At 31.9% G+C, this 14,508-nt stretch overlaps 1 protein-coding gene across 10 annotated transcripts; it reads right to left on the reverse strand.

Moving 5' to 3' along the window:
• Window positions 1-591: 591 nt before the first annotated feature.
• On the reverse strand, window positions 592-8,187 carry LOC115990063 (mitochondrial inner membrane protease subunit 1-like). 10 transcript variants are annotated; one of them, XR_004092142.1, is made up of 9 exons: window positions 8,010-8,187; window positions 5,915-6,228; window positions 5,617-5,841; window positions 5,391-5,501; window positions 3,640-3,703; window positions 1,904-2,034; window positions 1,616-1,644; window positions 854-936; window positions 592-763 (listed from the first exon to the last, which is right to left on the reverse strand). XR_004092142.1 is itself a non-coding variant. In XM_031113924.1 (6 exons), exons 2-5 carry the CDS (start codon window positions 6,050-6,052, stop codon window positions 3,641-3,643), a joined length of 537 nt encoding a protein of 178 aa, XP_030969784.1. In that variant the 5' UTR covers window positions 6,053-6,228; window positions 8,010-8,187; the 3' UTR covers window positions 955-2,034; window position 3,640. The 10 variants fall into 10 exon arrangements, 2 of the variants coding, with proteins under 2 accessions (XP_030969784.1, XP_030969785.1); XR_004092141.1 differs by lacking the exon at window positions 1,616-1,644; XR_004092143.1 differs by lacking the exon at window positions 854-936.
• Window positions 8,188-14,508: the final 6,321 nt, after the last annotated feature.

Raw genomic sequence — 14,508 nt, forward strand, 5'->3', positions numbered from 1 at the left:
CTTTTGCACAGCTGCACACAGTTTTGCATCTTTAGCTAGAGCTAAGAGGTAAATTTGTTGATATTACCGTGATTCCATAATATCTGTGTCTGATCAGATCAGTACTTAAATGGTTTAAATGTATGACATTGTTCAATCAATGAAATAAATGCATTACGTTTTATTTTGTAAGTTTTAAAGCATTAAAAATAATCTTTCATGGATACCCTTGTTTCTCAAACAATATGTAAAAAACATGATTGAATGAATCTATACAAGACCAAAAAAAAAAAAAAAAAATCTATATGCATATTTTTACTCTTTACTCCACAGGATAATGACATATACCCCCATTTTTTTTTTTTTTTTTTTTTGAAAGCAGAGTTTCTAATTGACAATAAAACCTGTCACAATTTGCAATAAAAGTTTCTAATTGATAATACATTCACTTGAAATAAAACCTGTCATGAATCATAATACAAAAAGAGAATCATAAGATTACAAATACATCTGAAATAAAACATGTCACAATTTTTTTTTAAGTTTTTAATTGACAATACATTCACCTAAAATAAAACATGTCCTGATTCAAAATACAAAAAGAGAATCATATGACTAAAGATAGATCTTAAAATAAAACTTGTCTCAATTCAAACTACAAGAAAATGGTTCTATCCAGCACAATTAAAATATTATATAGCAAAAAATATTTGCTTCCCAATGCATTCTCTTGGTCGCAAAACTTGTTTGAACATCAGCTTTCTTGGAATTGTTGTAATAGATCCTACATAAAAATAAATAAATAAATAAATAATGAGCACAGTTTAAAAAAAAAAAATTCAATATATTCTAATTAAACAGTAAGTGGTCATACCATAAATGATGACTAGTTAGGATGTATATGCATAGTAGATGATGATGATGATGTAGAAGGATACGTCGCAATTCGCAAAGAATCTTAAAGATGATTGACAAATACAAATTAGAATAAATAACAAAATCATCTATTACAGAACAATTTATACTAAGTAAAAAAAAAAATCAAATACATCATATAGCTATAAAAAACTTGTGGAGTGCAATGTATTTGCTATGACTAATGGGTTCAACCTTGCTATCGAAGATTCCTAATTCAAAAAATTAAAAGTTCATTTTGGAAAATATCATTAAAGATATGTATTATTGTGAAATTGAATATATTATAATTAAATAATCTCAGTTTGACTTTGTTGATGCTCACTTCAGACCCAAAGGCGGGTGTTCCTTGCCTTAAAGCTCAAAAGGCATCAGAGTACGTAGTAAGTTTATGCCAAAAGGGGCTAGTGATTTGATTTCATACACATTTTGCTGGCTTTCTTAAATCCAATAATTAGGGGAATAATTATTTGATTATTGTATGCAAAGTTGCATATCATTGATTAACTTTTTCCAATGAAAGTGTATCTTGATTCAATTGTCGCCATATTCTTGCTACATAAGTATTTGGTGTACACAAGTTGAAACAGTCCATAGATATAACGAGAGTACTCTCATTGTAGCCTTTTAATGACAATATGTGAATAACTAGAAAATTTATCCCAAGTCTTAAATTAACAAATGCATGTCATTTTCATAAAGACAAATGCAAATATTTTACCTTTTTTACATTCCCACATTCCCATATCCCTTCCGTTTGACAACATGGTGGCAACAAAAAGGGGATCAAAGCTGTGAATTAGTTCAATTCATAGGAAGCAATAATCTTTCAATTGAGTTCAATAATAACAAATCTAATTTACTTCATAGGCTTTAGCACTAGCATTCCAGCAAACAGAGACAATGTAAACAATGTTTTTTGTTTTTTATAATTAAATTGTTAACAAGTGAGGTAGAGGGATTCAGCCCTTGATTCTCCTCGTAAAGGAGACAAGGTAATGTCACTCACTAAGTTACAAGGCTCTTAGCTAGACTCAGTAAACAATGTAGAAAATCCAAACCCACAGCTGATAATGCTCCTGTCTGAAATTGTAAGCAATTATGAACTTTAGAGATATGACACCTGCAAATGAAAAGGTTCTGAAAGGATATAGTCAGTGTATTAAATTTTAATCAATTATGACCACAATCAATTAAACCTTATTCCAAACAATTAAAAATATTGTTAGGAAAACTAACTTCGAAAACCTCCTGGACTTCAAGGAGATCACAATGTTTATATAATGGTTAATTGTACATATCTCTCTCTCTCTGTATAGATTTCCTTGACATGAAATTTTGACACAAACTAAGCCATAATGAAACTACTTCTCACCATTTCTAGATAGACCTCCACAAAACCTTTTTTTTTTTTCCAATCACTTTTCGGTTTCCATCCACACATCTTAGCCACCAAAAGAGCCCCACCCCGAAAAAATAAAAAATACACAAGGTTGCAATTCATAGGATTAATTGGAAGAAAAGAAAAGAAAAGAAAAGAAAAAAGAGCAAATGAATCATTAGGTAATGTACACAAAATATTGCAAAATTGAGAGTTGAATCAAATATTTAAGCCTGAAAGATACTGAATATCATAGGAGGAAAAAAAGCTCTATAACACAGAGAGACAGTTGATTGAACTGTAGAAGTTCTTACTTGTTAGTGTTAGCAAATTAGGACATATGTCCAGGAAAAGACATCAAAGGTAACTTGTTATTAGTATTGGAAAGCTAAATAGCATCCACCACAAAGCTTGAACAAGATATGAGCAATGAAAGAGCAACAAATAAGAGTGAGAAACCACATAAGCTCTTCTTTGAATTTACAAAGCAGGGGTTTTTGACCAAAAGCCCAGAGCCAACTAACAATTTCATTTCCATTTTCACTTTTTTATATTTCCTAATTACATGAGCAATAAAAAGTTTAAACGGGGCAAGGCTTTTCAGCATGACCACTGGGAAGATGATGCGGCCATTATCTTTAGACATTGTGATGAGAATCATTGTCCTCGAAAGTCAGAATGTCAGAGTCTATTTCCAGTCCTCAGTAAGTTATAAATATGTGTGTTTGTTTTTTATCAGAAGTTTATATATCTAATAATTCCAGACATCCAACTTTATGTAGATATGCTTCACATAATTCATATAATTAATAAGGTAACATAATTAAGATATCCTAATCTCTTTTCTTTCTCTCACACACTTCACTCTACTCTAACCATGAATATATTAAAACCCAAACCGGCACAATGTGCTATTCACAAAATGAAAATTTGGCCACTTTGTGAAACAAGGAGTTAATGATTATATGGCAGAGGCAAATTCAGTACCATTTGAATTAGGATATATAGCAATTAAGTGCTTTTCTTTTTATAAGTAATAATATTCCATTATATTAGCAGACAAACATCATGCATGAGTGTGTACACAAAGTTCCCCTAGAGAATTACACGAACCTTACAAATGAAGAGAGAGAAAATCAATAAATCTAAAATAGAATTTATATTACTTGTGCCAAGGGCACAAGACCACTCAAACACTTATAAAAAGAGAGAATAAGTGTACTACGATAAAGCATATAAAATGGGTGTGCCTTTTTTCTTTACAAAAAGGTCTCATAAATTAGCACATGAGCAATGACAAGTCAAGGTTAGGGAAATATACACCCAAATGGAACATTAAGAGTATAAATTCTCAAGAAAAGTACCTTATAAATCTGGATCCTTCATTCCGCTCTTCATCAGTGATCCAAACTCTTTAGGAGGCCATATCTACATACAAATGCGCACATATCTATAACTTAGCAATGATAAAAATTAACAGATGACAGTGATATTTTCAGTATGATAATTATGTAGGGTCAAATATCAAACAACAAACAGTGACATTAAAGTCCTAGAGGTCATGACATGAACCCGATCTTGATACATCTTCATAATAGTTTCTATCAACCACTCAAATGTTGGTGATAATAAGAATAATAATAACAAATGTTTTATTAGCTGTCCAGACTTTCAGGACTTCAATTAAAGGTTATAACCAATGGCTTTTGCAACTGGTTGTCAACTTTATGCAATCATCCTCCTAGGCTTAGGACTTTAGAAACCAAGACTTTGACAATTTCACTGATTTTCTTTAAGGTGAACCAGCCAATTAGAACATTAGCATTATAATTGTTAAACCATGAGCATAAAAAGCGCTATAAGATCTTATTGGTGTTATTCACACATAGATCATATCAAATTCTCTTGTACCGAATGCAATGATTTACCATGCACTTCATATGGATACTGTGTAGAGTGTGGACAAGTGCATTTTATGTGGAATCTCAACTATGTTCAATTGACTACATAAATCTTTCTTTCAGTTTATGCTTCCTCATCCTAGAAGCCTTTCCTCCATCTTGTCTTGAGTTGGTGAACTTCTAAAGCTACATGGAATTCATGACAAGACTGCATGTATGTTTTTCCTACATATGTTTTGCATTGCCTCTCATCCATCTTTAGTCTTTATCTAGCTACTCTGAACTTTTCTTGATAGCTTAGCAATCCATATATAACAATTGAAAATTGAAATTGTACAAGGATTGCTATCGATTGAAAATGATAAAATGAAAATCAAGAACAAAGAATCATACAAAAATATTTTTACAAATTTTACCCATTCAGAACAAGGGATAAACATAGATAAGATGGTTGGGTTGGTCATGCTTGAAGGCAATCTGGACTAGGCACGCTCAAAAGAAAATCCCACGTTCAGTGAATCTATCAAATTATGCCTATTTTGCTTGGATTTAAACCCAGAATTTGTCACTCACAAACCCCATGTTTATCCCTCCACCCCCCCGGGCATTAATTTGCACCTCATTCATTTATCAAGCGAAACAAACGAATTATAAAATTCCATTACCCAATTTCCGGCTCTCCCTCAAATTCCCTTTCCAAATCCTCTAACCAAACACACAATACAAGTATTAATTGGTTACTAATTTTTAGAAATTCTTCACTTCTACTTTGACTTCTATTTTCTGTCTTTAAGCCCACCTATCCATGCTAAGTTATATCTTCATAGTTTCCATTTAATTAACGTATATGCTAGTTCTATCAACTAGAATTTCAGAATGAAATATATTCTTAGGTCTCTCATATGATTTAAGCCTAGTAAATTCATCAAAAACCAATGCAAAAAAATATACATCCAATCTCATTATCTTTGACAACAAAACCAAATGCACTCATAGGAACTTAATTGAGCATCAATTTCAATATGCCCCAAAATTTAAATTGAAAGAAAAATAAAGGTGGTTACCATACATTCCATTGCCAAAAGAACAGAATTTATTAACATAAAAATAACTTAAATTATACCCTCCTTTTGTTTTTTGACTGGGACAAGGACAGTACAATTAAAAGCATCAAAATTCAACATTAAATGGGCTAAAGAAAGAAATGTAGTCACCTTACAGAATACTTTGCCTTCAATGAGACTATAAGGAACAGGACCAAATTGTCTTGAATCTCTGGAATTATAGATGTTGTCTCCCTCTACCCAAACATGTCCCTTTGGAACCTATGACAGCACTAATTATAGCTATTACAAAGCACAATCTATAACTCTAAGCCTTAGCAACAAAAAGCCAATTCCAAAAAAAAAAAGGGTTAAATTGATGAATGATAATAGATACCACAATAGTGTCACATCTATCACTGTTCATGGGGTCAACAACATAGGTGACAGAATGAGACTCCAATCCCAACAAGCGCTTCACCATGACTTTTCGAGGAGATTCAGGAGAGCGTAAGAGGACAATATCCCCAGGGCTCACTTTGCCAAATTTGATGGAGAGCCGCTCCGCTAGGAACATATCGCCGGTTAGATTGAAGGTCGGGATCATGCTGGGACCATAGGCCTGCAACCACTCAATTATTATCATTTCTTTCTAACAAATGTTGTTTTGTAAAGTTTATGGGAAAATGTTTTACGAGGGCAAAGGTGCAGAGGTAAGTGTTGGTGACGTGAAGGACGCAGAAGAACTTTGTCACTGCAAGGGTTTTTCCTGATGCTTCTTTCACTATACTCTTATATTGTAAATTCCAAAGTCTCCCAATAAGCCCCACCATGTCTGAGATCTCTATGTCTCAAGCTAAGCTATTCTCTACTTCAAAATCCTGAGTTCCAATTTCAAAATGTGAATATGCCAACAGCTATGGATGAGTCTAATCACTCCGGTCTCCGGCTACCAACACGACCTCTCAGCCTCAGCTCCTAGTAGCCTCTCTCTCTCTCTTCAGAATACCTGTAGTATGGACAGAAGAACTTCATGTTCACATACCCAAGTCTAACTCAAGTTTGATATGAAAATCAAACCCACTTGCTTATTATGGTCCATTACATTGTACGAGCCCAAAAACCAAAAAAACAATATCACAGATAGGAATAAACTGGTGATGAATCTCAGGTCTATATATATACACTAGTCGCTAACTCATGCGATGCATAGGACAGTTAAATAAATATTAAAACTATTTAGTTTACTTGAAGGTACCATGAACTTGAAAATGATAACAAAAAAATTGGGCTACATGAATGGAATTCATATATAGTTAAACCTATTACTCTAAAAGTGCTCTTACACTTGCTTTGATAACTTCTAACAATTTTAGAAGACAAAAGATTTACTACATAGTATAAACATATAAATACATAACTACTCTTAATATAGTGACTTCTTAAAATTAAGCCCACGACATCTACCTAACCAATTGTGACTCCATAAGTTCTTACATTTTTTTTTGATAAGTGACTCCAAAGGTTCTTACTTGTAGGTACTTTGAACAATTCTTTTTATATGAGATTAGTGAAAAAGATTCAAATCATCATCATTATGTGCAAGGATAAAGCAGTAATGTTACAGAAATGGACGAAATACTTCTTCAAATTAGTTAATGAATATAGGCCCAGCAGAGTAAATCTAGAAGACATTATGTCCTCTTATTGCAATATGCAAACTAAGATTATGATAATTGATGAATGACAAATGAATGTGGTGGCACTCAGGAAAATAGTTTATAGAAGAAAAGTTTCAACTCTCATATCTTCAAATAAGAGGCCATATCTAATTTAAAAATTGCATAAGAAAGTTTAGAGCAAACCTTATTTTGGGTCTTGCATCTGTTGGACCCGATTCTCAAAATTTTCATTTCCTACCCAACACTACAAGTTTGATTCCAGTGAAGAAAACGTGTACCCCATTTAAGATAGAAAATTTTAAGTTTAAAAATAGTAAAGGCAAAAACAAAGTGAACATGGGATAAATGGAAGAGGAACATGCTATTATGTCTACACTATCATATAAACCACCAACCCAAGTTGAAGCTTAATCCTATTCATAGGGAAGATGATATAAAAACCACTACTTGCTGGGGCTAAAAATAACATAAATAAAACCCATTGCTTAAAGCTTTTTAAGTTCCAAAAGAGGTGTTTCCCCAATAGCCCAACACTATCATTACATGCCACAACCTGTTAATCATCTACTGTTTCAAGAGGAGAAACACCTCATATTCCGATCATTCAAATGGCTATCTGCGGATAGAACCTGAACCCAATCCAAGATCTTTATCCAACCAATATAAAATTTTATCCATAAAATTCAACTCAGACATTTCGTCAAGCATGTGGAGTTCACTTTAAAAGAACAGATAAATAATACCAAGAAAAGAAATGACCTCAGCTAATGGCACAACAATGAGGGAGATCATAGTATCATACTCATGAAAAACAAAAGAGAGGCACACCCCCAAGAATTGATATTTCCTTTTTTTAAGTTTTGAAAGAAAAAATAACATAGTAATCCACAGCTGCAAACCAAAACTATAGTTCATAGTATCACTAATCAAACATGCATGTTGGAGAAAACCCAATGTCAAAAACATTCTAAAACCCCAAAAGGCATATACCCTTTTTGTCGAATGTTGAATGCAGATTTTTCTAACCACCTAAATTTTCTCGGTTCCATTAATGCAAACATTCATTATCAGCAGCTATTTACAAAAAAAACACAGATTAAAAACGTACCAGGCTTTAGAGGCCAAGACTTGAGGCGGCAGAGACTATGAACAGAGAGAGAAAGAGAGAAGAGGTGAAAGGTTTGGCTGAGATGAGATAGTGGACAGCGTTTAAGCCATGAGCAAACGAAACAGAAAAGGGTGAGGTCTGAGGGGGCAGCGTGCGTGAGGAGAGAAGAGTAACTTTCACCTTCTATCCATGCAGTTTTTTAAACTCAACCTGAAAAAAAAAAAAAAAAAACCTTGTTCTCAAATCAAACATTCACTTAAATGAATCTGAAAAAAAATGGTCAAATGGTTAGCTTTGAAAATAAAATCTTACTACTGTGAACCTTTGTTGGGATGGTCATTCCATAAGTATAAAAGTGTAGGGATAAGAATCGAAATTTAAGTCTTTAAGAAGAAATTACACACGCATATTGGTGATGTGGAAATTTGCAAGGCTCCAAATGCTACGAAGAAATTAACAAATAGTCAAATTTCTTTGATTTTATAATATTTATAAATAAAATTTTACTAACCTTAAAAAGTTTTTTTTTTTTTTTTTAATTTTCTCATTAAACTAGAAATTTTACATTAAAAAAAAGTTATAAGAAAACTATTATAAATAAATCTCCTAAAAGATAAATGAGAAATGTGTAACACGAATGGGGGAAAGCTATGGTTAATAGGGAAGTTTGCAAATTTTAGTTTAGTTCTGTTTTGTTTTGTTTTGTTTTGTTTTTTTGTTTTTTTTGTTTTTTTTTTTAACGTTTTTTAAATTAAAATTAAATTAATAACTCAATATTTGGCACGTCAATATTTTTTTTAATAAGAATCATTTTTAAAAATGAAATTAATAACTCAAAATTTGGCACGTCAATATTTTTTTTAATAAGAATCATTTTTAAAAATGAAATTAATAACTCAATATTTGGCATGTTAATATGTTTTTGGCGAAAACACTATTTTGGTTCCTACATTTTGGGGTCACAGTTAATTTAGTCCCTACATTTTAGTACTAGTTAATTTGGTCTATGTTTTTTTTTCAATTTACAGTCAATTTAGTCCTTACCGTTAACTCATTGACGGAAAATTCCTACGTAACAAATGATTTGCACATTTGGCACAATTAAAGCTGATGTGACTTATAAAATAATAAAGAATTTTAATTGAATTTTTTTTAAAAAAATGCCCCTATAAAAAAATGCCATGCCAATGTCAGAATTTTAAAAAGGAAAAAAAAAATTCTTAAAGAAAAAAAAAAACTTAAATTTTATTTTATTTTCTTTTCTCTGTCGTTCTTGTAGTTTCTTGAAAAACAAACACATCAAAATTGATTTTTTTTTTCTTTTATTTCCCTCTCACCAAAATCACACCCCAAAAAATTCCATCAAACCTAACAATGTTCATTTCAACAAGTACAAGAGTTTCAGTGTAGTAAAACTCAGGCAGAACAAAAATAAGAACAAAAAACTATAATATAAAGCCAATAAGAAGTAGCAGATGAATTTTTGTTTTTCCCACTACATTTTCCTCTTCGTTTTTCTAGAGAACCAAACAGAAAACAAAAGGAAATATTGCAGATTGGAACTTTACTACCCACTTCAACAACCCACCCTTAGCAATGTTCTCCACCACACAATCGTAAGCAGGAATGCCAAACCAAATCAACCATTATCTCCCTCCTCCATCTGCCGATAAAACCATCAAGGGGTTATATTGGTTTGCCTAAACATGCTCACTGATTCAAGGGTTGAAGAAAGCCATTGCCATGTCGTTGCCATCCATCAGACATGGTTATGCCTCTTACGAACCATTGCCATGTTGTTGCCATCCATTGTGGACTCTCCCCTCTTCAAGTACAACCAAGATTTTGGTTTTGTGTTGTTGACATAATAGATTGATTAGGCATAGATCCACTCCAAGGACCCCAAAAGAAAATCCCAACCACCGATTGCATCCAATCTCCACCACACCTCTCTTATTCGATTTCTAGCCGGAGTTCAAGATGTACTTTATCTTCAATCTTCCGCATGATTTTTTTCCTATGTTTTTAGTTTTTACATGTTTGGTTGCTCAAAAGATTTTTGGATGTTTTAATTTTTTTGCTGATTTGGATTTTTTTAATAATTAAAATGTTGATTTGTCATTTTTTAATATTATTTTATAAGCCACGTCAGCTTTAATTGTGCCAACTGTGCATATCATTTGCCACGTAGGTATTTTTCTATCAGTAAGTTAACGGTAGAGACCAAATTGATTGTAAATTAAAAACAATAGAGACCAAATTGATTGCTACTAAAATGTAGAGACCAAGTTAACCGTAACCCCAAAATGTATGGACCAAAATAGTGTTTTCGCCTATTTTTTCTTAATTAGAATCATTTTTTACAATGAAATTAATAACTCAAATGGCATGTCAATATGTTTTTTTAATAAGAATTTTTTTTGTTTTTAGAAATTAGAGATTTTATTAGTGAATTGATGACATGTTATTATTTGGACCATTTATTATAAGATAAAAGTTAAGATTAAAAGAATTTGTGCTAGAGTTCCCTAAAAAACTAAAGCTTACATTTATTTTATAAAGTCAAATAAGCATGGAATATTAACATATCAATTTAAAATACTTTTGTGATTACTTGTTCCAATTTTCTTTTAGCAAACAAAGAAGCATGACTACAATGGAGTTCCCTAACTTGAAAAAGACTTGAAGCTTTGTTTCAGAAGCCAGTGACTAATGTAAAATATATAGGGCGAGCTCGTCGAGCAGGGTTAACCTATTAGAGTTCCAACAAGAATCATAGAGATGTCAAGATTCAAGAGAGAAGTATGTTAAGAGGTGTGCAAGATATTGAGGGAAATGAGAATGTCATATGTTTGAACCTCAACCTATAGACCTCTCAAGGTTTCTTCATGTAGCAAGTTCAACGCTACCTATGAAATTGATAACATACTTGAAGTTGATAATTATCATATTTATTTATGCAATGGTACATTTTGTTAGCTATATATGTTCAAGGCTCCTCTCAACCAAAAAAAAGAAAAAAAACTATACATGTTCAAGTTATTTGTACACTTGCGGAATACCTTTTTTTTTCTTGTCCAATTTAGTACAAGGTAAAATGGATAAATATATTTAGGGTAAAACTTAGATACAGTACCTTAGGTACCCCTTTTAAAATTCAACCACCTGTCTTATTAAAATAACTTAGCTAACGGTGTTAATACCCTCTCTTTCTCTAATTCTGTTAACTATATCCCTCCATCATCTCACTCTCATCTCAAACTTGAAGATCTCTCCACCACTGGATCTCCATGGCTACTGTCAAGGGCAGCCACAGCAGGCCACCGTTAGCCACTCTCATGGTCTCTTTTGGGTTTGCTCTTCTCTCTGAAGTCTAGCCTAGGCCCCTAAGGCTAAAAGCCTGAAACCCATGAGCTCTGCAACAATCGGAAGCACACTAGTGATGCGGTGGCCGCCGATCGTCCTCTTCCTCCTCTTCTCTTTCTTTGTTTGTTCTTTAGTTTTCCTTTAATTTATCTTTTCTCCTCTCCTCGTTTGATTTATGTGGGTTTGGGGGTTGGCCGATTGGGTTTGTTTTGGTTGCTAGGACATGATGGTTTTGGTTGGATTCCAAACATGGGTTTTTTGGGTATGGTCATTCTTAGCAAGGTTTTCAGAACCGGATCGGATTGGGAGGTCGGACCGTGAAAACCGGAAACCGGGATGAAAAACGGTTTTTTAAGCCTAAAGAATAGGATTTTTTGTTAATTCCGTGAACCCCTAAAACCAGGGTTGGACCGCATGAACTAGTGAGAACTGTGCGGTCCAACCCCTTAGCAATTTTCTTTTTAAAAAAAAAAAAAAAAACTTAACACAATTTTATTTTACTTAATTAAATTATCCATCTCTTATAAGGAATAAAAAAAATTATAATTAAAATCCTTCAAAGATATTCAACTTTACTTCAAAAATTAATCATAAATTTTAATGTTTTCATGGTTATTATTTTATTTTATTAACTTTCTTATTTAATTATTAAATATATACTTGAAAATCATTAAATTTCCCTCACATATATAGATATATTGTCAATTTTGCTAGTTTTATAAATTTAATATCTATATTTAGGCTTTAATTAATTATGACATCATCACGGTTCGACCTCGGTTTGACCTCAAAAACCTTGAACCTCTCTCTTTTACAGTTCAATGAACGGTTTGGATCTGAAAACCTTGATTCTTAGATTTGTGATTTTGGGTATGGTCATTCATTGTCCATTCAAGTTCTTTGCTTCTTTGACTATGTCCCTAGCCGCAGACAAGAAGCAACAAACCTTTAGTTGACAACGCAATGCACATAATTAAGTTAGCCTTTTTGTTCTTCTAAAATCTTGATTTCTTTTAAAATTTAGAAGTCTAAGAGATTGAAAAGCTAAAGATGTTGGGTTTTCTCATGGGTTCTCTAACATCTTGGGAAACTAAAAACAAAAGTGAAAAGAAAAAGACAGATAAACGGACTGTGTTAACATCGTTAATTGAGTTATTTAGTCAGATAGGTGGCTGAATTTTAAAAGGGGTATCTAAGGTACTGTATCTAAGTTATTGTATTTAAGTTTTACCCATATATTTATATATCTAATCATATTTTTATTTAATAAATCCAAGGAAAAATTTTGGTTGACTTTATGGAGAATTTTTTAAAGCAAGATATGTTGAAAAATTTTCTTTTACTTCTGAGATCAGTTAGTGTATTTCTTTTTGTTTCGTTACTCATTCCAATTACTGACAAAAAAAAGTGTGCAAAGTTCAACAAGTACATTATGCATACGACATGCAATCGATTGTTTTCTTCAACTTCACAGTCCAAAAGGGTTATGAGTTAGCTGGGATTGTCCTGTAACCCTCCCCTTTGATGATTACAAAATTAGTATGTAATCTGTGAGCAATTATTGTGATGCTATTGATGTTAAGCTTGGGTTATTAAACAACTTTCATGATATTTGTAAAACAAAGTTGATTCTAGGCACCTATTTTTTTTAAATTTCAACCCATATTTCACACTACCATTCATTAACTTTAGTACAATTTGCAGATCTTCGCTTTTTCTATTTCATGACACTACAAATTTTTTACTCTTTCTACCAATTAAAATTTTGTTCCACTTATATGAATTCTCAATTTCCCTTTTCAATTGGTTTCGCACTCAAAGAAACAAAAGGCTCTAGTTAAGTACTAACAGAATGTAACTTTTTTTTTCTTTTTCTTTTTTTTTTTTTTTTTTTTTTTTTTCATAAAAAGAGATAAAACTAAGGAAAAAAAAAAAAAAACTAAAGCACATAATACCTAAAATATCAACTATACCATCTGCAAATTCAAATACGTACAACACTACAAAATTCCACTTCAAATAACCATACACTTATGTTTAACCAGTTGAATAGCAAAATTACATTGAAAAAATCACTTGGCGTATGTAAAATGATTTAGGGTTTAATCAAAAGCAAACAATATCTACAAATCACAACTTTAGAAAAAAAAAATGCTCATAGTTTCAACCCACCATATGCAAACAAAATTACTAAAATTTCTGAACTTGTTTACACAAAAATTCTTAAGAAATAATTAAATCAAACTAAAATTGAATTGGTTTCAAATTTCACCCTACCATTTAGTTCGGATTGTCCGTGCACAATTCATAAGATGTCCTTTTCTTTAGCTTTAATCAGTATATTATTCCCTCCTACCATCTCTCAATTTTGCTATCTTTCCTTACGTTATTTGCCAATCCCATTGATCATGCGATTCAATTGATCATGTGTTAACTGTAATCCCTCAAAAAATTAATGCTATTCATGATTTTATTTATATCCTGTTTCATCAATCATGTTCTCTCTTTGTTCACAAATTAAATAACAAAAGTATCTAAATCTTATGTTCTCACTTTGTTCATTGAAGAACAAAAGTATTTAGCCCCTTTGTAAGCATATACTACAAATTAAGTGGTGTGCATGGGCAGCCTTGTATATCATCATTTTAAAACTAATAAACAAAGAAAATAGGAGAGATCGATTGGTTAAAGAACGTACCAGCTGTAACCCACCCACATCACGTTTGCCCCGGCCCATTGGGGAGAATACGTACTTAAGTTAGAAACACCCAATTTTCTCATTTAATTTCAAAGAACATAATGTGACTTTGGTGAGGGTTATGTACGTGGAGGATAATAATGATGTTTGGCTTTTTTTTATGGCTAATTTCTAGTAGACTCCTCGTTTTTTTTGCAAGTAATTAACTTATTTGGCATAATTGTTTTTTAAAAATTAAATAAGATGTACACGTGACGCAAAATTAAAATCCAATTGAGGATTCTAATTAGATTTTCTTTTAGTTTTAACTCTTAATATATAATAATATATAGATAGGATGTATTATCTATTTCTCTCAAAGTGTAAACATTATAATTAAGGCCCAAAAGTTTTAATCAACAACATTTTTTTTTTTTTTTATATACAAAATTATTC

The sequence above is a fragment of the Quercus lobata genome, chromosome 5, assembly GCF_001633185.2.
Source record: "Quercus lobata isolate SW786 chromosome 5, ValleyOak3.0 Primary Assembly, whole genome shotgun sequence".
Taxonomy (NCBI): domain Eukaryota; kingdom Viridiplantae; phylum Streptophyta; class Magnoliopsida; order Fagales; family Fagaceae; genus Quercus; species Quercus lobata.